The sequence below is a fragment of the Aphelocoma coerulescens genome, chromosome 9 (assembly GCF_041296385.1).
Source record: "Aphelocoma coerulescens isolate FSJ_1873_10779 chromosome 9, UR_Acoe_1.0, whole genome shotgun sequence".
Lineage (NCBI taxonomy): Eukaryota > Metazoa > Chordata > Aves > Passeriformes > Corvidae > Aphelocoma > Aphelocoma coerulescens.
The window spans coordinates 25,782,876-25,808,692 of record NC_091023.1 but is presented as its reverse complement, the minus strand read 5'-3'; the positions used below and the strand labels follow the sequence as shown (position 1 = coordinate 25,808,692).

General features: G+C 49.6%; 1 protein-coding gene across 5 annotated transcripts in view; it reads left to right on the top strand.

Moving 5' to 3' along the window:
* The first annotated feature begins 13,049 nt into the window (after window positions 1–13,049).
* LEKR1 (leucine, glutamate and lysine rich 1) overlaps window positions 13,050–25,817 on the top strand; it is a 36,333-nt gene continuing 23,565 nt past the window's right edge. For 3 of the 5 annotated variants that reach the window (XM_069024678.1, XM_069024675.1, XM_069024679.1), the window contains exons 1-2: window positions 13,050–13,209; window positions 21,666–21,880. In XM_069024678.1, the coding sequence (XP_068880779.1) occupies window positions 13,162–13,209; window positions 21,666–21,880 (263 nt within the window). In that variant the 5' untranslated portion in view covers window positions 13,050–13,161. Of the gene's footprint in view, window positions 13,210–13,254; window positions 13,308–15,009; window positions 15,929–21,665; window positions 21,881–25,817 lie in introns of those variants that run through there. The other 2 variants (XM_069024676.1, XM_069024677.1) reach the window with 2 other exon arrangements.

Here is a 25,817-nt window from a genome sequence, read left to right as displayed (position 1 = left end):
AGCCTTTGCTCTTCCCCTCCTCTTGTCAGAGCCCTTCGTCCCTCAGAATTCCCAGAATCAGCACTTTGCCAGGGAGCTCTTCTCCTCGGGAAACACCAGTTCATTTTTCTGTTTAACGTCCCATCTGGCCCACGTGGGAAAACGCAGATGCTGCCTCGGGACACGGAGTGATGCAATGGATGGGCTGGGAGGGAGGTCTGGAGGCTCCGGCCACTGCCGGGGATCCCAGAGCCCCCCCGGGCTGGGCAGGCACCTCCACGGTGCTTGAGCTTTAATTGACAGTGAGTTGAAATGATTTCCTTTATGAGGCTGACGAGTGGTAGCTCAGTGCCATGTCCACTGCTGACATCCCAGTGGGATGGGAGGACAGAGGAATTGATGCTTGTTGCTGTGTAGTTACAATAATAACCAAAAACCACCCCAAACCTGATTTATTTTAAATGTGCCTTATCTATACATGAAATCTTGTTGTGGGCTTCATGTAAAAGGCTTTTGATGCCTCAGGTTTGACATGTGTCATGAGTACAGGTTTTACAGGATCACAGAACATCCCGAGTTGGAAGGGACTCACAAGCATCATTGAGTCCAGCTCCTGGCCCTGCACAGGACAATCCCAACATCCCAGCATATTCTATCTGATCACATCCTATGATTCCCACAACATCAGCTAATGAAAGCCAGCTTCATGTGGCCCCAAACAAAACCTCTCATCCACATTTTCACCTTCCTTCTCATGAAACTTATTTGAGAAAGCCTTTCTTTGTCACCTCAGAAACTGCTGGCAGTTGGTGGTTGTGGTTATGGAAATGCTTTATTTGAATAGTTATGGGAACAAGTTTCAGCTGAGGGCTTGGTTTGGCTCCAGCCCCGTCCTGGCAGTGCTGGAGCAGCTCTGGAAGCACTGGATGGATCATCCCGGCTCTAAGAGGCTCAGGGTCCAGCTGAGAGCAGCACTCTCAGGTGTGAGCAGGGGCAGGATTAGCTGGGGAGCACAGCAGATTGCTCAGATTAGCTCTGCCGGGGGCACAGGCCCAGGGGGGAGATGCCACATCCCTGTGGAGCCCCTGATCGCTCCTGACACCGCGCGCCCGCCCCGAGCAGCCGCGGTGGCAGGGACACCTCGGTCTGCACGCCAACCATGGGCACCAGCACCCTCCAGCCTCCTCCAGCAGCAGCTGGGATTTGTTCTGATCTCATCACTCCTCGAGGGCTGAGTCAGGATCAGAAACCCCAGCCTGGTTTGGGTTGGGAGCGACCTTAAAGCTCCTCCTGTTCCCTCCCTGCCCTGGGCAGGGACACGTTCCCCAGACCACGTTGTTCAGAATTTAAATCTTACTTACAAATCAAATACATGCTGAAATTCAAGTACTCTCCTGATACTGTTGGGGGTTTGGATTTTATTCCTCTTTTCCTATTAAATCATGTGATGTGACAGCATAAATAATGTGACTGAGCGCCTTTGGCAATCTGGTCATCTGCAGCGTGTCTCGAGGCTTTTGAGGGGGGGTAAAGCCAGAATAGCTGTGGCTGTTGGACTGAGCAAGGCTGTGGAAAGGAGATCAGTACCTGGTTGCACAAATAAGTTGATTTTTTCCATCTTCCAGGGTCTGTTTTCCTTTTGCTGTGTCTCTGTAAGGCCAATTAACATTAATGGGAGTTGTATAAACAGACTCTTACAGGAGGAGCTCATTAGCTCTTTCTTCCTGTGGTTTTCATTCCAAGTTGCTAAGTTCTATGGCTTAGTAAGAATGCTAAAAAATATGGAAAAGCAATGCTGGCTGTGGCATACTGAAGTGCTTACTGAGTGAATTTCATGAGTCAGGTTTGGGAATGGATTGGCAGGTCCATAAGTAACCAGAACTCTGGAAAATCCATACCAAGAAAACCTGATCAGCCAGCTGTATAAATATCCCACTGACCTCTTCCTCTTGGACAGCATAATTCCTGGGAAACTCTATTTCCAAGGGAAAACCACAAGAAATTCTCAGAAACTTTGCTTTCCCAACCTGCCAAAGAGGCGTTTGCAAGGGAGTCACACACGGGCGAAGGCCCAGAGGATCTCCTGGGGTCAGCAATGCTGCAAGGATTGCTGATTTCCTGGGATAACTGTGAGTCCCAACCATCCTCCATCCAAGTGAGCTGGGATTTTTGTGGGTGTTGTGTATTTAATTCAACTGTGAGAAACCTACAGCCTCTGACATCACTTCCCTGACCTAGGGATGTTTGATTTTTCCCACGTTGTGGTGGGATAGTGAGATGTGTTTTCCTGTGTGGGAGACCAAGGGGCCCTCAGGCAGGAAAGATCCTTCCCTCTTTCCTCTTCTCCCTGTGAGTTTGAGGGGGTGTAACGGCACGAGGGACCTGGGTTGCATCAGAGTGTGAATTTGCAGGTCAAACAGTGAAATATCTGAATTCCAAATCTGTCCTTGTGGCTTAATTATCAGGATCATGGGATAAATGAACATGGTTGAACAGGAATGACAGAACTTTGATGGAGAACACGGAGGTTGGGAAATGCCCTCCTTTTTACAGGCACGTTTTGGAAATCTTAAATAAATGTAGGATTTAAACAGAGAAATGTCCCGTGCAGTAGCTATTTTGATATTCCCAGCTCACCTTCCAAGCCCTGTTGTTTCGAATGAGCTCTCGGGGTTGAATTTAACATCCTTGCTTTCAAAAAACCAAGTGCACAAAAGGACAAGGTTTCCTTTCTTGTTTTTACTGCTGTTTCCAGCCCAGCTCTGTAATGCTATTTTTAGAACCGTGTGTTTTAATGCTGTGGCATGAATTGCTGGGTTTTCCCCTGGCTGATATAAAATAGAGGATCTGCACTTTGGTATTAGCAGTCAGCCAGGAAATCCGTGCCTGGTGCCAGAAATGGGCCTTCCTTCATAAATCTGTATTTATTTTCATTTTCTTGTGCAGCAGTGACGTGCCAGATCAGCTGTGCTGGTGTCCTGACACGTTCTGTAGTGCCATGGAACAGGGGAGGCTGGCCTGGAAACCAGAGACAGGATTTGCTTCTGATTCACTGGGGACACACACGGCTGGGAAACACTGGTTTTCAGGGAATCGGGGATGGGACTGTTTTCTGATCCCCATAAAGAACTGCCAAAAGGCACTTCCACAGGGAGCTTCACACGTTTGCAAACATAAGTGATCAATCCTGTCTGATTGCCCTTAACCTTTTATTGATCATAGATTTATTACAAAGCAGGAAAGCTGTAATCCAGTGGGCTGAAATCAATGGAACAATCCCTGAGAGTGTCCAAGGCCAGGCGGGATGGGGCTTGCAGCAACCTGGGATGGTGGAAGGTGTCCCTGCCCATGGCAGGGTGGAATGAGATGAACTTTAATGTCTCTCCCAACCCAAACCATTCCATGATTCTATAATCCAGAGATCTGCATGCTCTTTCAGCTTGGCCTGTCTGAGCAAACTTCTCTTTCAGTGGAAAATGAGGATTATTCTGCCAATTTATCTGTTTCACCATCCCTGGAGGTGCCCAAGGAAAGCCTGGCATGGCACTCAGTGCTCTGGGCTGGTGACAAGGTGGGGATTGGGTACAGGTTGGATTCGGTCTTGGAGGGCTTTTCCAACCTCAATGACTCTGTGATTCTAGGGTTCAATCCACTTTCTGTGCAGTCTGTGAAGGAGAAAGGCTCTGTAAATATAACCTAGAATTACACTTCTCTCTGGATCCGAGTTAATTCCCAAAACTCCCATGTCCTGCTGCTGCTCTGGCTGGTCCCTTCCTCTCCACTGGGGAGGCTTTACAGGGTAAGGGTCACATTAAGCAGTTTCTAAGTTCTATTTTTGAGAGTTCTGAAAGGTGACACCTGTGTGGAGTCATTGCCATCTTAAAATAAACGGGGTGGCAGCTCCGGGCACTGTGACACTGGTGGTGAGCAGGGACACACACAGCATGGGGGGAATGGGACTGGCTCTTATCAGGGTTTCAGAGCACCAGGTACCATGGAGCTTAATCCTGACAGGGCCTCAAGGTGTGACAGCTCAATAAATATTGAATGTGCCCTTAGTCTCGGGGTGGGGAGCGCTGTACCCCCAGCAGGAAGTGCCAATCCTCCCTTTGTGAGTGCAAGATACTATAGTGAGTATCTCCCACCATATCAGCCCAGATATGGGAAGTGTACTCAGAGGGATATTGCACAAAGAGCAAACAGCAGCAGGGAGAGCTTTTGTTCTGCAGGCACCGAGCCCAGGTCACCTGGTGACACGCGGCAGAGCTCCCAAAATTGCAGGCTTGGTGTCAGATCTGACTTGGATCTGGAAAGGGAGGTTCTCTCCCCAAAAAGAGGGGCTAAGTGTGGTGCCCTCCCACAGAGGAATGGGGAGAAGGAAGAGTGCAGGGACAGTGGGACACGTTGTGTCCCCGTGAGCTGATCCCAGCGCTGAGCACCCCAAATCCTGCTGGGGGACGTGGCTCTCACCCCGCACACCTTGCAGAACAACCCACGGCCCGTCCTCTCACCCTTGGAAGAAAGGCCAGCACATAAAGGTCAGGGAGCTTAGGTTTGTGTGTAACTCTGGATTCTGCAGGGAAGACAAACAGTGCTCGTGAGAGGAGGCTGCAGTGTGGGCTGCCAGGTTGGTTGCTGTGTGTGGGTTTCCCGTGGCGCAGCCGTGACTGATGCCCTGTGACAGCCCGTGCGTGGCGCCTGCTGCTCTGCTGGTGCAGCTGGGGACTCTGTCGCTTCTCACCATCACCACACGACAGCAAAACTCTTTGGGAATGGAATTTTCTGCCATGAAATGGAGGCTCACGAAAGCACTTGCCACAACCGCTGGGAATAAATTCACTTTTAGTTTATTCACAGCATTGTGAAAAAATGGTGAATTCTGTAGTGCACTGTCCCTGCGTGGTGTGATGGGGGTGTGGGGTCCTGAGTGAAACCTTTGGTTTTAAGCCATCAGCTGCTGCACTTGAAGAGGGACCCACAGAGCGTGGCAGCACCCTGAGTCCCTGTAGGAACCCCAGGTCCAGCCTGACTTCCCAGTAAGGCTTGGTCTTGCACAGTGATGAGATCACAGAATCCCTGGGGCTGGAAAAGCCTTCCCAGACCATCGAGTCCAAGCTGTGCCCGATCCCCACCTTGTTCCCAGCCCTGAGCACTGAGTGTCCAGGCCTTCCTTGGACACCTCCAGGGATAGGGACTCCACACCTCCCTGGGCAGCCCCTGCCAATGTTTAACCCTTTCCATTACTAAATTCCTCCTCATGTCCACCCTGCCCCTCCCCTGGCCCAGCCTGAGGCCGTTCCCTCTCCTCCTGTCCCTGTTCCCTGGCAGCAGAGCCCGACCCCCCCGGCTGCCCCCTCCTGTCAGGGACTTGTGCAGAGCCACAAGGTCCCCCCTGAGCCTCCTTTGCTCCAGGCTGAGCCCCTTTCCCAGCTCTCTCAGCCTGCCTCACAGGACTGACTCTGGATGTGGGTCACTGTTGTGATTCCCTGGGGAGCAATTTCACCCCTGTAACATACCTGGGCCACCTTTGGTGTGCCCTCCCTCCTACCCTGGTGGCTGCAGGCTCCGGGGGCCTTTGGCAAAGGGCAGGCTGTGGCTGAATCTCCTCCCAGCCCTCCTGCACCGCAGCATCCCGCGGCAGGGCCGGGCTCTGTGCTCTTCAGCCCACAGAAACCCTCTGGCAAAGTGTTATCACCATGGTGTGTCAACACGGCTTCGAAATGGTCACCAGGGATGGGGACAAAGCTGCTGGTGACATGTTGTGTAAACAGGAAGAAAATCTGCCTGTTCCCTCGGTGACTCCATAGTGATCGGGAAACACTGTCCCGTTTCACAAGCCTCCCCGGCCTCTCTCGGGTCACAAACACGGTTTGCTTTCTCCAGGAGCCACGGACACCTCTTTGTGTGCCTCTGACAACACAGAATCACAGCTGCTCGGGCTGGAAAGGACCTTAAAGCTCAGGGACCCCTGCCAGGGAGTCCCCACTCTTGCTCCCAAACATCTCAACAATTCTGGGCCTTCTGCTGGCAGCTGTGCCAAGGTCATCAATAGCTTTTATTCTGGATAAATCACAAAGAAACCTAAAGCTTTTAAAGCAATTTTATCTAAAGTCTCCTTTCTTAAACCATTTAGGATACTTTCAAATAGCAAGCAGCTTATGGAAACTACCACTTGCTGACAGATTCACAGGAATGGGGGCAAAGTTTGTGATGCTGAGTAGTGCTAGAGGAAACCCAAAACAACCACCCTGAGGGGTCTGCAGCTCCTTGTGCAGGGTTCTGGTGCAGACCCCTCAGAGACCAGCCAGCACAGTGAGCTGGTGACTGCCACAGCCCCTGCACCTCTCTGAGCTCCACAAGCTGCCAGCTCACCCAGCATCAGAGCCACAGGTCACCTCAGGTGGCCTTAGGCCATGATGGCCGAGCTCTTGGTCAGGACAGTACAGAGGCAGAGTCAAGTCCAACTCCTCTGGCCATCACCCCCTCCCAGTATTCACCTTTAGATGCCAGAAATAACCATTTTTGCACTTCAGTAAACATCATCTATATTTGGATGTTAGCTGGGGGTCTTGCCCTTACTCCTTTTGAAGTAAATGGGTTTGACAGATGAGGAAATGGGTTCTAAAGCAAAGCAAGAAAAATCTTATTCCACCTTATTTTCATCCCAGTTCCGCACATATAAAGGTAGGGCTGCTTTTTTACAAGTCTGTTGTAGCAACAGCCTGCAATCAACACACATGTGCTGTTATCTCTTTGTGGGAGATAAATTTAAATTGTCGGGCCATGCCATGGAAATGCAACATTTGCATTTTCCTCTCAGGATGTGCCAGGACACTACAGGGCAATTGCAAAGCAGGAGTTGGGCACTGAAGTGAGGTGGAGGAAGGAGCAGCCTGAGCTCCTGCCAAGCACTATATGCTGCTGTTTAAAAGTATTTCAGAGGGGATGGAGGGGAGCCCAAGCAATGCTCCAGAACCCTGTCAGCAGTAGGTATCATAACACAATCTCAGGGCTTGCAAAGACTCTCCTCACTATTCCTCATTTGTGTGGCTAATCCCACTCCCTTCGCTGTTGGCTGGGAGACCCAGGGATTGTTTTTGCATGCTGGGTCTCAGAATGATGCACACACGCACTGATCTTGCCTCCTGGATTCAAGTCAGCCCCACCATCCTCCTTGGGATGCTCCATGCTCTAAACGTCCCGGCTTCCTTCAGTTGTGTTTTCTCTTTATCTTTTCCTGTCTTACAGTGACTCCATGGTTCCTTCATCACTGCCTGGTGCTTCTTCCAGTAGCTCACCAAGGCTGCAACATCTGTCTTGTTTCATCCATCCCTGTCCCCTTCTAGCGGGGAGGTCTTGGTGTGCAGTTTCTGTTTTGGCAGGATTTTCAGGTTTGGGTTTTTTTAAAGCCAGCAGTAGAAATATTGCCCTCCCTCCAGCTCCTGTGTTTAAATTAGGAAAGAGCAGATTGCTGGTGGCTGGGGGGAACAGGGAAGATTGATGGGGTTTCTGCAATCCCATGGGAGTTCCCTGGCAGGCTCCTGGGAAACTGCTGAGTCCTGCACGGATGAACCTCACCCTCATGGTAACAGTTCTGTTTTGCCTAAGGAGGTATCAGGAGTGCCACCATCACTGTCATCCAGGAGCATTAGGAGATCTTATGGATATGCCCTTGAATGCCTAAAAATAGAGAACAAAACCTCCAACCCCTCTGCACCATTTCCCAGGGGGTTGGGCTTTTGCTTGGACGTTTTGACAGGACAAGAGGAGGTTCAGGTTAGACATCAGGAGGAATTTCTCCATGGAAAGGGTTGTTCAGCATTGCCCAAGGAGGTGGTGGAGTCCCCATCCCTGGAGGTGTCCAAGGAATGACCGGATGTGGCACTCAGGGCTCTGGACTGGTTGTATTTGGTCAGTCAAAGGTTGGACTCAACCCTGGAGATTTTTTCCAGTTCTAATTATTCTGTGATTCCCTCCCCAAATCCCATCCTGCTGACTGCTCCGTGCCCTCTGGCCCTCTGTGCCCGTTCCTGACTGCTGGAGCTGCCTGTGTGCTCTGCATTCCCTCCTCTCTCCAGCCCTGTGTCTGTGATGCTTTTCCTGGCACCCTTCCCAAGTTCTCTTGCTGCCAAGTCAGACTCAGTACAAGCGTCTTGTATTCCCTTTCAAATCCTTTCCTATCGTGGCAAATAAACCCACTGTCCTCCACACACACACTCCTGATATTATCCTTGACAGCTCTTCACTTCTGGCACTCAGCTGCTGCTTAATCATATGGTTTCTTTCTCTGAGTCACCTCATGTGCTCTTGCAGCCAAGAGCTTGACTTTGATTTGGCAATGTCACGGCAGGAGCACATCCCTCGGGATCCCATTGCTGCCCCGCATGTCCCACTGTCACCAGCATGCTCCTCTGTGCTCTGCTCTGGGCCGGCATCGGTGCCTCTGGAGAGCGGGACCATCGCCTCCTCTCTGCCTTCCCGCACACACCACCGGCACCCTGCTCCACCCCGCTTTTCCCGATTTTATCATTTCCCTGCTGCTTTGCAGAGTTTCTGTTCTTTGTGCAGAGCGACCTGCCTGACCTTGACTCCCAGGTAGCCCTGGCGCTCAGATCCCTTCTCCAAACATCCTTCCACTGAGGCCCCTCTCCCCCCACGCTCTCGTCCTCGTGACATTTGCAAAGAGGGGGCAAGCAGAGCAAACCAAACAAATCCAGCAAATACCGCTGGAAAAGGGGAACTAACGCGATGTGCAGGGAGCACCGGGAATAACCTCGCTGCCTTCCGAGCCCTGTCCTTCGCCTGACCCCTCCTGCCGCACGTCTGCTCCGCGCTGCGGGCCCGGCACGGGACCCCCCGCTCCTCCCCAAATCCCCCGTGTACCTACGGAGCGATAACCGAGCTCTGCTCCTCCTTAGGAAAACAACCGGAGCTTCCCAGAGGAGCTGTTTGCAGACAACGCTGCAAAACCGCTTCCCCGCGCCGCTCTTTGTACTGAGCAAATAAAAGGGCAGCCTAAAGCGAGAAGGCTGGGATAAAAGTCGGATTTCTCATTGTCCAGGGAATGCTGCAGGTGTGGACACACCTATTCACCCTCCCAGCCCCTCGGCCGGTCCCGCTTTGTGCGAAGAGGGTGTTGGTGTTTATTGCCTTTTTCTCCAGCTGCCCACTGGCACGGACTTTGCTCCTCCGGGCTGGGATTTCTAAGCAGCGGGAGGCTTTCCACGTGTGTTTGAGAAGGTACAAAGCCTGCCGGAAAACAATGGAAATAGCTGCCTTATGACTGCTGCGTGTCACGCACTCTTCTTGCCCGTTGGTTTGTCCTTGGAGCTGCTCGCGCCGCCTGGAACCTGATCCCGAGCGGTGCCGGGCGCTGGGGCTGGCACGAACACCGGCACCGTGCCATGGGGACAGACACGGCCGGAGCTCCAGGCCTCGGGCAGGGGCTGACGGACCCCTCTGAGCCCACCGCAGCCCGGAGCCACCGGCGATGTGTGGAGCGGGCCGTGGGTTCCATGAGGAGTGGGGGGTTTGTGGGGGCTTCCTGCTGGGAGGAAAACAGCTGCTTCAGAGCTGAGTGCGGTGGGAGCAGCTTCTCCCGTGCTCTGCTTCCCACAGGGTCCCGGCCTGGCAGCATCTCGGCTGGCTCAGCATGGCCCTGTCTGGTTCTCCACACCTCCAAGACAGGATCTCCGCAGATCCCGTCGCACAGGCTCCCTATGTGCAAGCTCCCCTCAGACCCCAAGAACAGGATCTCCTTTATTTCCCCTATGATAGTCTCCCCTCAGACCCCAAGGACAGGATCTCCTTTATTTCCCCTATGATAGTCTCCCCTCAGACCCTAAGGACAGGATCTCCTTTATTTCCCCTACGATAGTCTCCCCTCAGACCCTAAGGACAGGATCTCCTTTATTTCCCCTACGATAGTCTCCCCTCAGCCCCCCCCCGGACTGAATCTTCTCATCCAGAGGCTCCCCTTTGTCCAATCTCCCTTCAGGTCCCCAAGCACAGGATCGCCTCCATTTCCCCCAGCACTAGATCCCCTCACCTGCTCCTTCAGGACAGGCTCTCCTCAGCCCCCTCCAAGAACAGGATCCCCAGGACTTGACCCCCTCAGAACCCTCTGGGACAAGCTCCCCTCAGCCCCCCCCCCAACCACAGGATCCCCAAGACTGGACTCCTTCAAGTCCCTCTGGCCAAGCCCCCTTGAGCCCCTCCTCAGCGGGCACAACCGCGGGGAGCCGAGCTGCGGCAAGCTCCGTTCCCCCATCCCTCGCTGCGTGCTGCCGCCTGCCTTCACCCCCCCGCCCTACCCCGCGCTCCCTCCCGCTCGCCGCCCGCGGTGATCCAAGCTGAGCTCACGGCCGCGCCTCACGACACCCTGGCCCGGCACGTCAGCCCTGCCATCGCGTGAGAGCCGCCGCCCGCCGCCGCCCCCCCGCCCGCCGCCATCACGCACGGCGGGAACAGCTGCCGGCACGGCGCGGCCAGACCCCTCTCCTAGACCCCGCTCGCAGCCAAGGCGGGCCCTCGCCGGCTCCTATTAATGCAGATCTTAATTAATGACCCCCGCGGGGGGCGAGCCGCCCTTCACACGCAACGCGTTTCCCGCTTCGCCCGCGCCTGGCGTGGAAGCACGAAGAGGTTAAAATGGAGGCGGGGGCGTGAGGCGATTGCCAAGGCGGGATTAGCGCGGCTCGGAGCTCGGCACGCAACGGGGGACGGGGCACGGTGGCCACACGCGAGGGACCCGCGGTGACACGCGTGGCATCGCCGTGCAAAGCCGGGGGGACGACGGAGGGCACCGGGCGCCCGAACGGGCGCCCGGTGCCCTCCGTCGTCCCCCCGGCTTTGCATCCCTCTGTTGAGACAGCACCTCCTCACTTATCCCCCCCCCACCCCAATAAAACTCACTATTTTCTATAATCCAACTCCGAATTAATGCAATTTCCTCTTTTCCCCCCAAGAACATTTTCCTTCCCTCCTCCCCCCCCTTGAAAATTCAGTATTCTCTTCAACCCCTCTACTCATGCAGTCTTCTTCCCCTCAAATCCACTGTTTTCAATGCAACCCTGTAGTCATGTAATTTTTTTTTTCCAGTAAAATTCACTATTCAACCCCCCTATTCAAGCAAATTTTCCCTTTTTTCACGTAAGCCACTATTTTCTTCAATCCAGCTTCTCTACTCCTGCAATTTTCTTCCATTTCCCCCTAAAATTCACTATTTTCTTCAATCCAGCCCCCCTTACTGATGCAATTTTCCTTTTTTTCCCAATAAACCCTTCATTTCTATCCCCTAAAATTCACTACTAATTGGATCCTTCAATCCAATCCCCCTATTCCGCTCTCAACCTTACTGATGCTTCACCTCAGAGATGAGTCGTGCATAAGTTAAATTAAGGTCACCTTGTCTTTTTGCCATGGCCTGTTCCCAGTTTTGTGTGTGTGTGTCCCTAAATTATGGTTTTGGGGGTGTATTGTTTTAGATAAGGCTGCAGGGAATTGCTTTTTGTGGGTGTGGGAATTGCTTTGGGGATATAGGAATTGCTGTGGGAATATAGGAATTGCTGTGGGGATATAGGAATTGCTTTGGGCAGATGGTCCATGCTGTGCCATAAAGCCGAGTCCGAACAGCGACTGGGTTTTGGAAGAAACAGGAACCCACCGGCGATGGAAAGAAGGGCAGAATGTGGAATTAATCCCGCTGGAACTCCCCAATCTCGCTGCCATCCTTCCCCGGTTTATTTTTTTTCGTGGCTGTGTGTGCGCTCCAGTGGATCTCACCGGGAGCTGGCGGCGCGCGGACGGTTCATCCCGAGGTTGAGCTCGTGCCTCGGGTGTGACACGCAGATGACCCAGCTGGCAGGGCCAGATTTGGGGTGGTAGGGACTAATTGGGGGTGGCAGGGGTGGCTTTGGGGTGTTAAGAGCCGAATTTGGGCTGGAAGGGCTGAATTAGGGATCTCAGATCCAGGTTTGGGGTGTCAGGGTTAAATTTGGGCTGTCTGGGAGGGCTGGCTTGGGGGGGCAGGGGTGGTTTTGGGGTGTCAGCACAGAATTTGGGGTGTCAGGGACGGGTTTGGGATGTCAGGGCCAAATTCGGGACATGAGGGTGGCTTTGGAATGTCAGGGGTAGCTTCAGGGAGGCAGGGCCAAATTTGGGGTGGCAGGGATGAATTTGGGGTGCTGGGGGGGACAGTTTTGGGGTGCCAGGGCCGGAAATGGGATGTCAGAGTTTGCCTTTGAGGTGTCAGGGTTTGGCTTTGGGGTACCGGGGGGCTTTGGGGTGTCAGGGCAGAATTTGGGGTGTCAAAGTTTGGCTTTCGTGCGTCGGGGCCGGCTTCGGGGTGTCAGAAGTGGCTTTGGGGAGCCAGGGGGGCTTTGGCATTGCGGGGCTGACTTTGGGGGGCCAGGGAGGCCTTTGGGGCGAACTGAACGCGGGGGGGCCAGGGAGGCCTTTGGGGCGAACTGAACGCGGGGGCCAGGGAGGCCTTTGGGGCGAACTGAACACGGGGGGGCCAAGGAGGCCTTTGGGGCGAACTGAACGCGGGGGGCCAAGGAGGCCTTTGGGGCGAACTGAACGCGGGGGGCCAAGGAGGCCTTTGGGGCGAACTGAACGCGGGGGGCCAGGGAGGCCTTTGGGGCGAACTGAACGCGGGGGGCCAAGGAGGCCTTTGGGGCGAACTGAACGCGGGGGGCCAGGGAGGCCTTTGGGGCGAACTGAACGCGGGGGGCCAGGGAGGCCTTTGGGGCGAACTGAACGCGGGGGGCCAGGGAGGCCTTTGGGGCGAACTGAACGCGGGGGGCCAGGGAGGCCTTTGGGGCGAACTGAACGAGGGGGGCCAAGGAGGCCTTTGGGGCGAACTGAACGAGGGGGGCCAGGGAGGCCTTTGGGGCGAACTGAACGAGGGGGGCCAGGGAGGCCTTTGGGGCGAACTGAACACGCCCTCGCCCCCCTGGCCCCCCTGGCCTCAGCCCCGGGACGCGCACGCGCCGTTGCCGCGGTGACGGCGGACGCCGCGGCCACAAAATGGCGGCGGCCGCCGCGCCCCCCCCCGCCCCTGACGGGTCCCCCCTCCCGGGACCCCGGCGGGCTCTGAGCCCCGAGCCCCGGCCGCTCCCGGACCCCTCCGCTCCCGGACCCCTCCGCTCCCGGACCCCGCCGCCGAGCCTGCGGGAGGCCATGGAGCGGCGCGGCCCCGTCCACGCGCTGCCCGAGGAGATCCGCAAGGTACGAGCTGTGGAAATGGCAAACCCCAACATTCGGAGAGCAGCTCCTGCAGCGGTTCAGAGATGCTGCGCAGGCCTGTGAGCACCGGTCCATTATCTGTACGTTTTGGTCCTGGGTGAGGTCGGGTGTTGGGTTTCCTCGCTCTTTGTGCGGTGTAATTACAGTAATTCTATAGGAGCCCTGCAGAGGAGCACCTGAGTCTGTGCCGGTGTTGTCACTGCAGGTGAGTCTTGGAGAACACCTCGCCCTGTGCCGTGTTGTCACTGCAGGTGAGTCTCAGATTTCCCCTGTTCTGACATGTTTTGCTGCCGGGAGTCTGGAAGGACTGCAGAGCATGACACGTTCCAGAGGCGTATCAACACACAGAGGCATGGAATATTCCCCGTCATCTTCTTCCCTCGTATCTTTGTGTGTTCTTTTGTTTGGGAGACAGATTATTGCCAGTGTAACAGTGCTGCTGTTTATATGGCTCAGTTTAGGAGGAGGCTCCACTCAAGTGGAACACCAGTCACTTTTTGTAACACTATCAGGTTTTCACTCTGGCAGTACAACAGCCAGCTGTCCTCATTCCCCTGTCTGCAGCTCATAATTGACAAGTCATTTAAAGGCTTTGTGTACTCAGCCTGGAGAAATTCTCCCTGAACTAGTCCAGGAAACTGTTCAGACAATTTCTGAGAATTCAAGGATGGGTAAGACAGACAAAGAAAGGGAAAAAGAATACTTACACTTAAGAAAGAGAAAGGGAAGAAGCTGCGACGCTTTCGGACTCGTGAGCAGCTGTTTTGGTAGCAGGAAGGATCCCAGTAAGTTTTTATTTAGCAGTTAGTTTTTTAGGCCCAACGGGGTAAGGTGGTGAGCAAAAATCAGTGTAAGCTTCTCAGAGAAACAGTTGTACCAAACTGTTGGATGAGGGAATTCTCCTGGAGCTGGTTACTGCTTAATATTTCCTTTAGTGACTTAATGCTGCAGTTTGGTGGCACTTGAACCTGTTTCATGTTTGGATCTGTTCCCCAGCCAGCTCCTGATCCATGTGCTAGGCATATGCTGGCACAAGGAGGGAGCAGCAGCCAGGCCAGGCACAGAAAGGCAGTGACATTCATTCTGCCAGCAGCAGTGTCAGTGTCTGATGGTTATAATGGAGCCAGGATCTTGGATTACAATAAGGAATACACTGGTGCCAGTCAGGGAGGGGTGTGAGCACTCTGGGAACAGCATTAAACTCCATATTCTTAGGAAAAATAAGGCATTTAAAATGAATCCAATGCATTGATAGAAAATCCACAACAACCTCCTTGGCACTTGTCAAACCTAACAGTGAGGTCTGTAATCAGGCCATAAGCAGAATAGTATTAACAAAGGGATGTTACACAGAAGGAGTCTGTTAATGTATTAGTAGTTTTAATAGATCAATAATTGTAATAGGAATTGCATGTGAAACTTGGGTCTTCGTTGTCCTGCTGTTCAGGGCTGCTGAGGTTTCAGTTCTGAGCTGCAGGCTTTAAAAATAATACTGTGACTGATGGGAATTTACAAAAGAGCAAAAATAGTAAGGAGCTTAAAAATCTTGTTTCTTAGAGAGGATAATAGAGCTGGGTTTGCTCATTCTGGAAAATACTTGAGGGCACAGTACCTGCTCACAGGTGGAGGGAGATGGTGGTTCCTTTCCAGGTGAAAATGAGTCTTTTCCTCACCTTTCTAGATGTGCTTTGGTTGAATGCTCTGAAACTCTGGAGCAGCTCACCCAGGGAGTTGTGGAATTCTCCCAGTGGGACTGTAGGATCATCTTTTCCCTCGGAGTAGAGGATGGGGCCGGCAATCTCTGGAGATCCTTCCTGGGTACATGTTTAATAAAAAATCTGGTGCAGAAGGCACAGAATTTCCAGAGATGTACATGGATAGACTTCTGCTGCTGTCCCATCCTCCATGTGACACGTGTGAGCTCCAAGGCAACGACAGCCCAGGATTTGGGATGAGAAAGTGTCGGCTTTTTACACATCCTGTGCTGTTGCTCATCTCCTCCTCAGCTGACTCGTGTTGTAGCTGCAGCATCGTTACAAGATACTACAAGTCATTCTCACAATTTCCTGTCCTTGTATCTCCTGTCTTTCCTGTGCACATGTTCTCAGTCCCTTCCCATTCTCTGCTGCTCAGATTTAATCGCCTCTCTTTTGGAATCTCTCTTTCAGCTCGCTCCTGACACAGCCGAACTTGTGCCAGCTGTGGTTTGCTCTGCCAGACGGAGCACGTGCTCCCAAGATGGGTTTGCAGGCCAAGGGGACACGTGTGTGTGCAGGGAGCATGTCAGGCACTGTGACTGCAGCCCAGAGTGAGGGATATTCCCGTGCCAGGCACTGGTTTGGGATGGATGCCGGAGGCTGGGTTGTGGTGCTCGCAGGGGAGCCAGGAGCTGCCTCACAGGGCAGGGTGCAGAGCTCTCTTTGTTCCTCTCCGTGGAGCTTCACCAGCTGCTTATCAAGGCTTTATTTTAAAGGAAGTTTTAGTCTAGAGGGAAGGAGATTTCTTGGCATTTTGTTAAGGGAATGATGGATGGGAAGGGACATTGGTTCTTCATGTTCTGATCAAATTTGCCTCAGAGAATTGTGTAAAAACTTTTACATGTCCCTGCTTTCTTCTCTCTCTCATTCCTTCTGCTCTCACACCCGTTTCACAACAGATTCATTGCAAGATGGGTGCTAAAGGAAAAAACCAAAACCAACAGGTAAATAAAACATCCACGTCCGTTATTAAAGTTCATAGTATTCTTTTGTATTTATAGTTGCATACTTCTTGGAAACTAATTGTTAGATCAAAATCACTGGCTTTTAATGACTATTTTTGATGTATTTTTAATGTATTTGTGTAGAGTTTCTGCAATCAAAGTCAGCCTGAGAGGTGTCACAGATCCCAGCAGGGTACAGAAGGAGTTAGTGTTTCCTTGACTCCTATGTCATGGATGTATATTTTTGGGGACTTCTGGTTTTGTTGCTTGGTTAATGTTTTATTTTGGTTTAATTTTTCCTCAAGACTTTTATATTTCACCTTGGTAGTTGTTTGTTGCCAGTGGTAGATGAATCTCTTTTTTTTGTGCCTGTGAGCTTATTAAAGTTCTGTGGAAGTGGGGGGAAGTAGAAGGGAAGATGCAGCTCTGCACTGAAGATCTCCCTGAAACAGGAAACAGAACAGCAACAGAATGACCCAAGTCCTCCCAGCAGCAAAGTTATATTTAATTTCATATTTTATTTGGCAGAAAAATAAGCTTTGTTACCATAAATCATAAAACTAATAGGGCCAAGATACCCTTACAGATTAAGAGTTCTCTCACCCCAGGAGCTGAAGAGCTCACACCAGGCAGGAACTTTGAGGCTGTTCCCCATCAGGACAGAACGTCCTGTGGTGTCCCCAGAGCATCGTGTACACCACAAGTAGCAAGTGGCTACTCAGCACCTCTCCCACGTGTGCTATAGATGGGGCACAGTATGGGCTCTTTATGAGCACAGCACGTCAGCCATCGCTTTTCTTGCTGTCTTTGAACCTGGGCTTGGGGTTTTTTGTAAAACGTTCTGGAACACACAGTTCCAGCTGTGTTTGGGAGCCCACGAGCCTGTCCCGTCCACCAGGACAGGCTGGGCTGGAGTGAACAGCACAGTTCTCTGTTTGGGATGTGCAGCATTGCTACCAGCAGGGATTTAAAAGCAGAAATTCCAGTTTGTGCCCTCCAGATATGCATGGTAGAATGGCAGAGCCCTTTTCAGCATCCTGTTGGCACCTACCTTCTGAATTCTCCTGGAGATGATGTCCCCAAGCTGCTCCAGTGCCCACTGAGGTTTTCAGCACTTGGCTGTAGAATTTGGAATGTTTGGGTGGTGTTGGGGTGTCAGGCTCCAGCTGTGGGAGTGTTCTGAGGGGCTGTGGAGAGCTCTGGGAATGTGAGAAAATCCTGGAGTGGTTTAGGTTGGAAGGCACCCTAAAGTCTCATGGGCAGGACACCTTCCACTATCCCAGGTGGCTCCAAGCCCCGTCCAGCCTGGCCTTGGGCACTTCCAGGGATTGTATCCAGATGGTTCAGATTCTCTCCAGTAAGGGAGACTCCACACCCTCTCTAGGCAGTACAGTCAAGCTTTTCTCATTAGACCAGCACTGTATTCTCCATATCCAAGGTTTTCTGACAAAACCAGCGTTGTATTCGCTACACTCAAGGTTTTCCACCCTTTCTGCAACCAGTGTCCAAGTGTGCTGCTTGGAACTGGAATGTCCTCACATCCCACGCAGCAGCGTGGGGTTGCAGCCAGGAGGGGCTTCCTGACAGTCCCACCTACGGATGCAGAGAGTTAGTCAGGCAAAGGTCTGGTTAACAATGGGCTAAATTATCCTGCATCTGGTGTGTTTTGTCATGAGATGCTTTGTGGCAGCACTCGGGTTGAGTTCTAAGCTGGAGCGTGCTGTGACACGTCCCAAGGAAGCTCGGGAGCTCAGGAAGGGCTGCTGGCCCTGTGCTGGTGTTTGCAGGCTGTGTGAGTGTGAGTGTGAGTGTGAGTGTGAGTGTGAGCAGAGCAGCCCAGGCTGTTGTGAGTCATTGCTCAGCATTCCTCCCGGGCAGCAATGGGTTCAGCTACCTGAGCTCCCAGTGCTATTTCCTGTCCTGACACAGGGATTGTCCCATGGCGTGTTTTGAATGAAGCAACGTTCTGGGTTTACTCCCAGCCTGGTTCTCCACTGTTCATGTATTCAAGGCAAGCACAGGGATTTTTATTTTGCAACTGTGATTTTATGGGCAGGGAGCAAATAATGATGTGAACAGCATGGCTCAGCAGTACCATCTGTATTGCTTTGGGGTAGATGCTGACTGAAAACTTGGCTCATAATACACTTTGTTTCTTTTAAAAGAAGTGAAGTTTCTACTGAGACTTAAAATCTTCCTTTGACTAAGGCAAATATAAATTTCAATCTGGTAGCTCCTCATTTTGCATATTCAGCAAGAGACTCCCCTTTCTTCCTCGAAAATCAATGGTGTGGTTTGAGTCATGATTTCTTTTTGCGCAAGAGGGATTGACTGGTGTGTCAGAAGAGGGACAGACAGGATGAGAGACATGAAAATAATGTGGGAGAGGAGTGAAACAAAAAAGAAAGTAAAATTGGGTAGTAAGGTAGAATAAGTCAACATACAGAAATAATTTAAGACCACCCAGCTGCAGCATAAGGATTCTTTTTTTTTTTTTTCCTTGACTTTTATGTATTCAGCTACAAGTTTAATTTGGACAGAGTTTTTTGTTAGTTGATCAGTCCTTGCTGAAGCAATCTCAGTCCTGACAGATCCACGAAGGGAGCTGTGGACCGAGGAGCACTGGGTGTTGTGAGGAATTTCCCAATGGACGGGGCTGTTCAGCCCTGGCACAGCTGCCCAGGGCAGTGGTGGGGTCCCCATCCCTGGAGGGATTGAACAGCCCTGTGGATTGGCACTTGGGGCTGTGGGATGGTGGCACTTGGTGGTCTGGGAGGGCTTTTCCAACCTGAACAATTTTAGGGTTCTGTGAGGAGTGATCCATGCTCTGGATGCTGCACTACCAAAGCCCTGCCAAATGAGAGAGGAGCTCATTCTTTTTTAACAGGAATTAGTCTCTCCATTGTGGGATGTTTGCGGGTGGAATGTGAAATTCCAGAGGAGAAGGGTAGTGGTGCACGAGCTGACACACCCTGGAGTTATTTGGTCAAGTTCAAATGGTACAAATTCCTGTCTCATCATTCAAAAGGCTAAAAATGGTCCAGACCACCATTTTTTTTCTTTTTTCCCTTATAACTTATGCTCTACAGATGGAACTGAGTCAGACAGATGTAATTCGAGTGATTATCCCTCTTGGCTCAGCCCTCCCCTTGCCTTGGTAGCTAAAGAAATCTTTGTAACCAGGGGATAATATTTTCTTCCAAAACCAGCTGCAGAGTGGAAACTGCTCCCCCAGATGCTTTACAGCATCTGTGCATCACAACTGTAGCTCAAAGCCTTATGGATAAATATCTTCCCAGTTCAAGCATTTTGTTCTCAGCAAAATTGGTTTTTTAATTCCTTATTGATTTGTTCTGTTCACTGCTTCTCCTCAGTGCTCAGGACATGCAAGTCCCCTTTCTACTCAGAGCTCTGCGAGTTTCCTTTTCTGTTCCTTCCAAACTCTTTTTCCCCTGATATTTTTCTGCTTTGAAGTTAAGATGACAACAGTTTTTTTATCAAATGGAAACGGTGAAATACGGAATGTGAAACCATGAACTTGTATTTAATACACATCCTTAGTGGTTACTCAGCAATGTCATTGTTCCAGAAAAGGTAATTTGTAAGCATAAGAACTGATGACAGTTTGTTTCCTGCAGACTTTTGTGTAATGGTTGGGCAACGTTGGTGTCTAAGAGACGAGGAGGTCTAATGGGGCTTTTCTCCTGGAAAGACCATTTATTCATAAGGCTGCCAGAGGGCAGGGCTGGATGGGAGATTGGGCAGGAATTCTTCCCTGTGAGGGTGGGCAGGCCCTGGCACAGGGTGCCCAGAGCAGCTGTGGCTGCCCCTGGATCCCTGGCAGTGCCCAAGGCCAGGTTGGACATTGGGGCTTGGAGCAGCCTGGGACAGTGGAAGGTGTCCCTGCCCATGGCAGGGGTGGGACTGGATGGGGTTTGATGTCCCTTCAACCCAAACCCTTCTGTGATTCCGTGAGAGAGGAACCTTAGATTTAGGGTGGGAGGTCAGGTCAGTGCCTCCCTTGCCCTATTCACTTTCAGCTGGACCCTGTTGATTTTCCAGGTACATTGGATAGATGTGCTGGGTTTAAATTAATCATGGTTGGCATCACTCAACGTGTGCTGAAACCATTCCTGGTGGCAGGGAACTGTTCCATACATTAAGATGGATATTTGGAAGCTATTCAATCTGTACACTTATTGCAGTGCTTGCAGGGTAGTTGTTAATGTGCAGAGCAAGGTCCTGATTTAGACAGAATTTCCTATTCTGTGATTTTTTGACTTCATAGCAAATACTGTAAGAATCCAACCTGATCTGAAATCCCCCCAGATGTTCTTTTCTCCTGAGGAATGGATGGGAAGGAGAGCAGGACCCACTTCCAACTGAGCCCAGAGAGAGAGTATTTATTGTTCTATGACTTCATTTATTTTGAAATTCAGTAACAAAACTGACTTTGAAAACGAAGAAGTTTTGGTACTTGCACAAACCATTTTCAGTTCAGGCCCCTGATGATTCTATCTTGTTTTTGATTGGAGAAGCCAGTGAAAGTTCTGAGCTGTTTGTGTGAGCAGCAGCAGTGGCTGTGCTGCACAGAGCACTGTGTCCTCTCTGTGATAAGAACCCCTCCTGTGCTCCCTGCACAGCTCATTTTGTCCTTTTTCAATGCAGTCATTTCAGTGCTTTGGAACTTCTGGGTACTTATCCTGAACAACAGTTTCAGGTTTCCAAGCACAGACTGCAGTTGCCAGGAAAAATAAACTTGCATTTTCAGCTCCTTCAGAGCAACTGTAACCAGGGGGGTTTTCAACTGGGGCAACACTAAGAAATGGGGAAATAAAGCTTGTCCAGGGCATTCTGAAACACCATTTATATCAATATATATTTAAAGTGCTAAAGGTTGTTGTATGAGTCTTTAATTTACAAATTTTGAAAGCTCTTTTCTTTCCTCTGAGTAGGATTTCTTTCTTTTTACCACAGTGTCTCAAAATGTCTTTTTTTTTTCTTGTTCTGTAAAACACAGTTCCTTAATTGGACTTAAACTGTTTGAGCAGGTGCTTGCGTGTTCCCTGCTTCAAGGTTAATAATTGGATCACTTGGAAAAGTCTGTTTCCCAATTTAATAAATGGCCTGTCTATTGGATCTCTGTTAAATGCTCTGTGTTTTTTAATCTGTCCTGAGTCCTTCATACTTGGTGAAGGGGTGACATGTTCCACAGCACCCCAGTGCCATGGACCCCACATCAGCATCAGTCATTAATTATTTCTGTAGAGATTGCTGGATTACATCACCTTACTCACTCTCCCTCGACTTGCCTGCTTCACTTGGATATGGGTTGTCAGAAACCCACAGAAATAACATTTTTCTGGCACAGGCAATTCAGATTCATTAATGAAATAACTTGATAAAACACAGCATTTCATTTTCAATGAATACATCAAACCTAACTCAGAAGTACTTTAGCATTTCAGTGGGAGTTCCCACATATCAAATTGCCAGAGTTGATGTATCTTGAGAAGTTGCCAGTAGGGGAAGGTGCTGCTATAGCCGGGGTTCATTTTGCTAATGTGGATTTTTGTCTTTATTTGTTAAAGCAACAACATCATCTGATCTTAAATGTTCCAAGGCAGTAAATGGTTTAAATTGTTTGGATTTATTATTATTTTGTAGTGTCACTGAGGGTTTTTTTTAGTTGGACTTGTTTCTTACAGACAATCTGAAGCATTTTCTCTCTTTGTAGATGCCCCGGGAGCAGACAGTGTGCAAATACTGCGGAGTCAGCTACCTGACACTCCACGAGTTTAAGGTGATGGAAGACAAAGTAAAAGCAATGGAGAAGGAGATTAAAGTTTATAAAGGAAGTCTAGAACGGGAGCAAAGGCTTCAGGCAGAATTGCAGGCTCTTCACCATGACCTTGAGCGCTGTCGAGCTGAGAGCGAATCCAAAACAGAAAGGTCAGAGCACATCATCTCCTCTGGTGATCCTCTCCTGTGTGTGGTAGGGAATTTCAGCCCAAAGCAGCTTAAAATACAAATAACATTTGTCTTTCTTTTCTCAGATGGCCCATATACACTGTAATACTTGATTTAAATCATCTTTATAGTATCCTTTGGAAGCAGGTTTAGAATTCCTGAGTAGTTTAGAAGCAATCAACATATTGAAGGTGAAGGAAGGGCCAGAAGGTACTCAGAGGGATTTCCCCTGCACACACTCTCAAAGGGAAATGATAAATATTTCATCTTATCATCTTGTAATAAAACTGTAACATTCCAAATGAAATGCCACAGGACTGGGAGTTCCACAGCTCTGAAATTTGGGGTTTCTCTCTCCCAGTAACCTGGTAAAGAATTCCCAGTGTTCCCTGGGAAGCTCAGGGTTCACTCCCTGCGGGCTGGTACAGAATGCTAAAGCAATGAGGAATGGTTTGGGTACTGCTTGGGGCATTTTGCTTCAGGAAGAGGAGGTTTCAAATCCTTACAGCTGGGAAGGCCCCAGTTAAAGGGGCAGTTTTGTACCTTAAGAGCTCCAGTAATGAACAACAGCTCTCAGAGCCACGTTTGAATTTTCAGGGCACCATTAGAACCTTTGAGTGTGTTCTTTCAGCTCATACCTACAGGGTTTGTGTCCTTTTCCATCCTCATATTTTGGAATCTATTGTTATAGTCCAGTAACTGATTACAGTAGGACTATAAACAGTTGATGTTTATCATTAACGAGTAAAAGATACTTGAGAAAAATGCCATTTGCTCAAGTTTGCTACTGATGGATCGAGGCCAGAAACTTCTGGGTAATTTCTTGCTCATCTGGCTCAAACTGCCAGAAGTTTTTTGTAAGAATGAGTTTCTAATTTTAATTATCAGCTCAGTTTGATTTTTGGGATCCCCAGGAGGGGTGTTCCTTGTGTGGCTGACTCACGCCAAGTGATCTAGAGCTGAAGGTGCTCTTGAGATTGGACTGAAATGCTTTGGAAACCTGCTTTTTTTTGGAGAATCATTCAAATACTGCTAAACATTTACTTTGTTAATAGATTTAGTTAGGCTTTTGCTTGCTAATATTACTAATAAAAGATTCATTTTAGAGCACAAGTTCCTACAAAAGTGAACAAAAAGCATTTATCTTGTAAATTACTCATAATGTTTCTTGCAATATCTTTTTCATTAAAATTTAACACCTTCCACCCTCTCCTTCCCAATATTTAATATTTTCTGTGGTTTAATATCTATTTTTAAAGAGTGTTTGCTCCTTGTCCCTCTAATGACCCTGGGTGGCAGCTCTGGTGGCAGAATCCAGCGTGTGAGCAAATGCACTGACAGCACATTCTTCTTGTTGAGGATCATTTGCCAGAGCTAAACTTTAAATTTTCATTGAGCCGACTTTTGTAGTAAAGTTGGAACAGTTAATAAAATTTTTATCTCTGCACTTTTCCCCCCAAGGCTCCACTTGATTTAAAAGCTGCTGAAATCAAGTGGAATACTTGCAGTAGGCTTCAGTTCCAGCCATAAATCAACCATTGTGCCTTGTTAAGTAACTTGCCTGAATATTTCTTATCTCCTCCTTGCTGTCCTGGGCCTCTCTGACTACTTTGTGCTTTGGCATAAACTATTCAACATCCTGGGTCTGGCCAGGCTGACAAATCACTGCTCCCAGAAGCCAAACATGCCTTTTTCTTACTTTTATCTCTGCCAGACAAAGGGACTGAATCTCTCTTATCAGTTGCAGACTGTTTCGGTTTTCTGCTCCCTCTAGGTTCAAGTAATCCTATTTGTACCTGTGGTTAACCTTGAAAGCCACCTGGGAGTTTACCCATCCTTAGTTACCTCTCCTTTGGGATCCTGGCAGGAGAAGGAGAATTAACTACACTGATTGCACTCAGCTGATCAACCTGATTCTGTGTTAAAATCACTTCAGTCGTGATACTTAATTGAATTATTATTAATTTAATTAGCAAAGCTCTTGCCACGTCCAGTATAGGAAATGGAAAGTAGGTGTAAATGCCAGAGATGTCCTCAAGTGCCACATCCACACATATCTTGGGCACTGCCGGGGTGGTGACTTCATCACTTTCTGAACTGAAAATGAGCAGCTCCTGGCTGTGAAATGAAAATGAGCAGCTCCTGGCTCTGGGCAGCTCCCAAAGTTTCATGGAAGTGAAAATACTGTGGTGGAGCTTTATTTGGACAGTGTGTTCCAGGCTCCTCAGTGCATCCTGTCCTTGCTGCCAGTGCTCCTCCATCCCACTGGGAGTCCTGTGCCATGGAGTGCAAGGGTTATTTCTTGTGATTATTTCTTGTGGTGTGAAACAACACGGGAATGGCTCCTCATTGCTTTGGGACAATGAGGGTGTTTGCAGCTCCTGCTGGATTTCCTCGTGCTGTTCTTCTGTCAGCACTGGGAGTGAACATGTCCTAACCCACCTCCCACCGTTCCTCCTGTATTGCCCAGGAACACGTGCTGGATGTAGGGATGGGCTGTGAACTGTAGGACGGGATGAGATCGCTGTGTTCCCACCATTCTCTAAATGCCAGCCCTTAATGATCCATTGAACTTTTCCTTTCGGCTAAAAAGCCCCAAAATAACGTGTTTATTTCCCTTCCTTCTGATGGTGACAGTGAAGTGCAACTTTCTTGCCTTTTCCACCAGTTCTTTTGTGTGTGACTGACCAGGACATGCTGAAAACATCCCTTTAATGTCAGCTCTGGAATGGAAAGAGGAAGAAAATGTATCTCTCCTTATTTACCAGTTTCTTTTTAAGCCAAAAGATCTTCAAATACTGCCCATTCTAAAACAAGAATGGAAAATGAGCATCTGGCTTTCCCTGACTCCCAGAGTCTGGATTTGTTATTGGTCAGTGATAAATCACTGCTTTTTTCCTCATCTGCGAACACAGATTTGAATTCCTGTAGCTGTTAAGGGGATGGACATTTTCTTGTGAGTGGCAACACTTCTGCTCTCAACCACAATCCAACAGATTTTATTTTCTCCCCTCCTGCCCTCCACCTCCTGGAAATTTGCAGGTAGCAATGGGTAAAATTTCCTAAAAGTGTAATGCCAGAAATGTCTTAATTTTTTTTTTTGTTCCAGTGATCACAATTGAGCCCCCAAAACTTGCTTTTTAATCCCCAGATGTTCAGCTCTGATTTTGTCAGAGCTCTGCAGACCCAGGTTTCTTAACCAGACTAATATTTTTTTAAATGTGCATTTTGATGCTGATCTATGTGATAACAGTAACTAATGCACTGTCATAGTTTGGTTTAATTTTTATATACATTTTTAGTATAAATCAATCTCATCAGAAATCAATTTCTGCTGTTTAAAATTGAAGCTAAGGCTGATGTAGAGCTTCTGTGAGCCTTTGGTTTTGTAAAATACTTGTCTATTCAAATATTATTTATTTACTTGTGGCAATGAGTCACCAGTAGACAAATGGATCATTTTCTCTGCGTGAACAGTAAGTGTTGAAAGCTTAAGCAGGGGCTGGTTTAAACAGTTGCTTGTCACTGGAGTTGTATTTTTGGGGCTGGAAGGCTGCTTTAGGATGGTTATCTACAGAAAACAGCTGGGGCTGATGTGCTGTGTGGGATTCTTCCCTCACATGTACCACAGGAAGGGAATTGGATTCAGCTCTTTTATTCCTGTGTAGTTCCATTCATTTCCTGACAATTATGGCAGTAAGTGCTGAACTGTTGAAAGAGCAGTGTTTAAACTGTGTTTATTTACACTGTGGGAGCTGTGCCTGAAAAACAAACGGGTGCTGTAATGAAAAGTTCCCAAGGTAAATGTTAGAGGCGAAGAACACCGTGGGGGGGTGGTTCTGGAGGTGTTTGCTGTGCCTGAGGCCAGCACGGGGCTGGGTCCTGCCCTGAGCCCAGGGAGAGGACTGGAAAAGCTGAA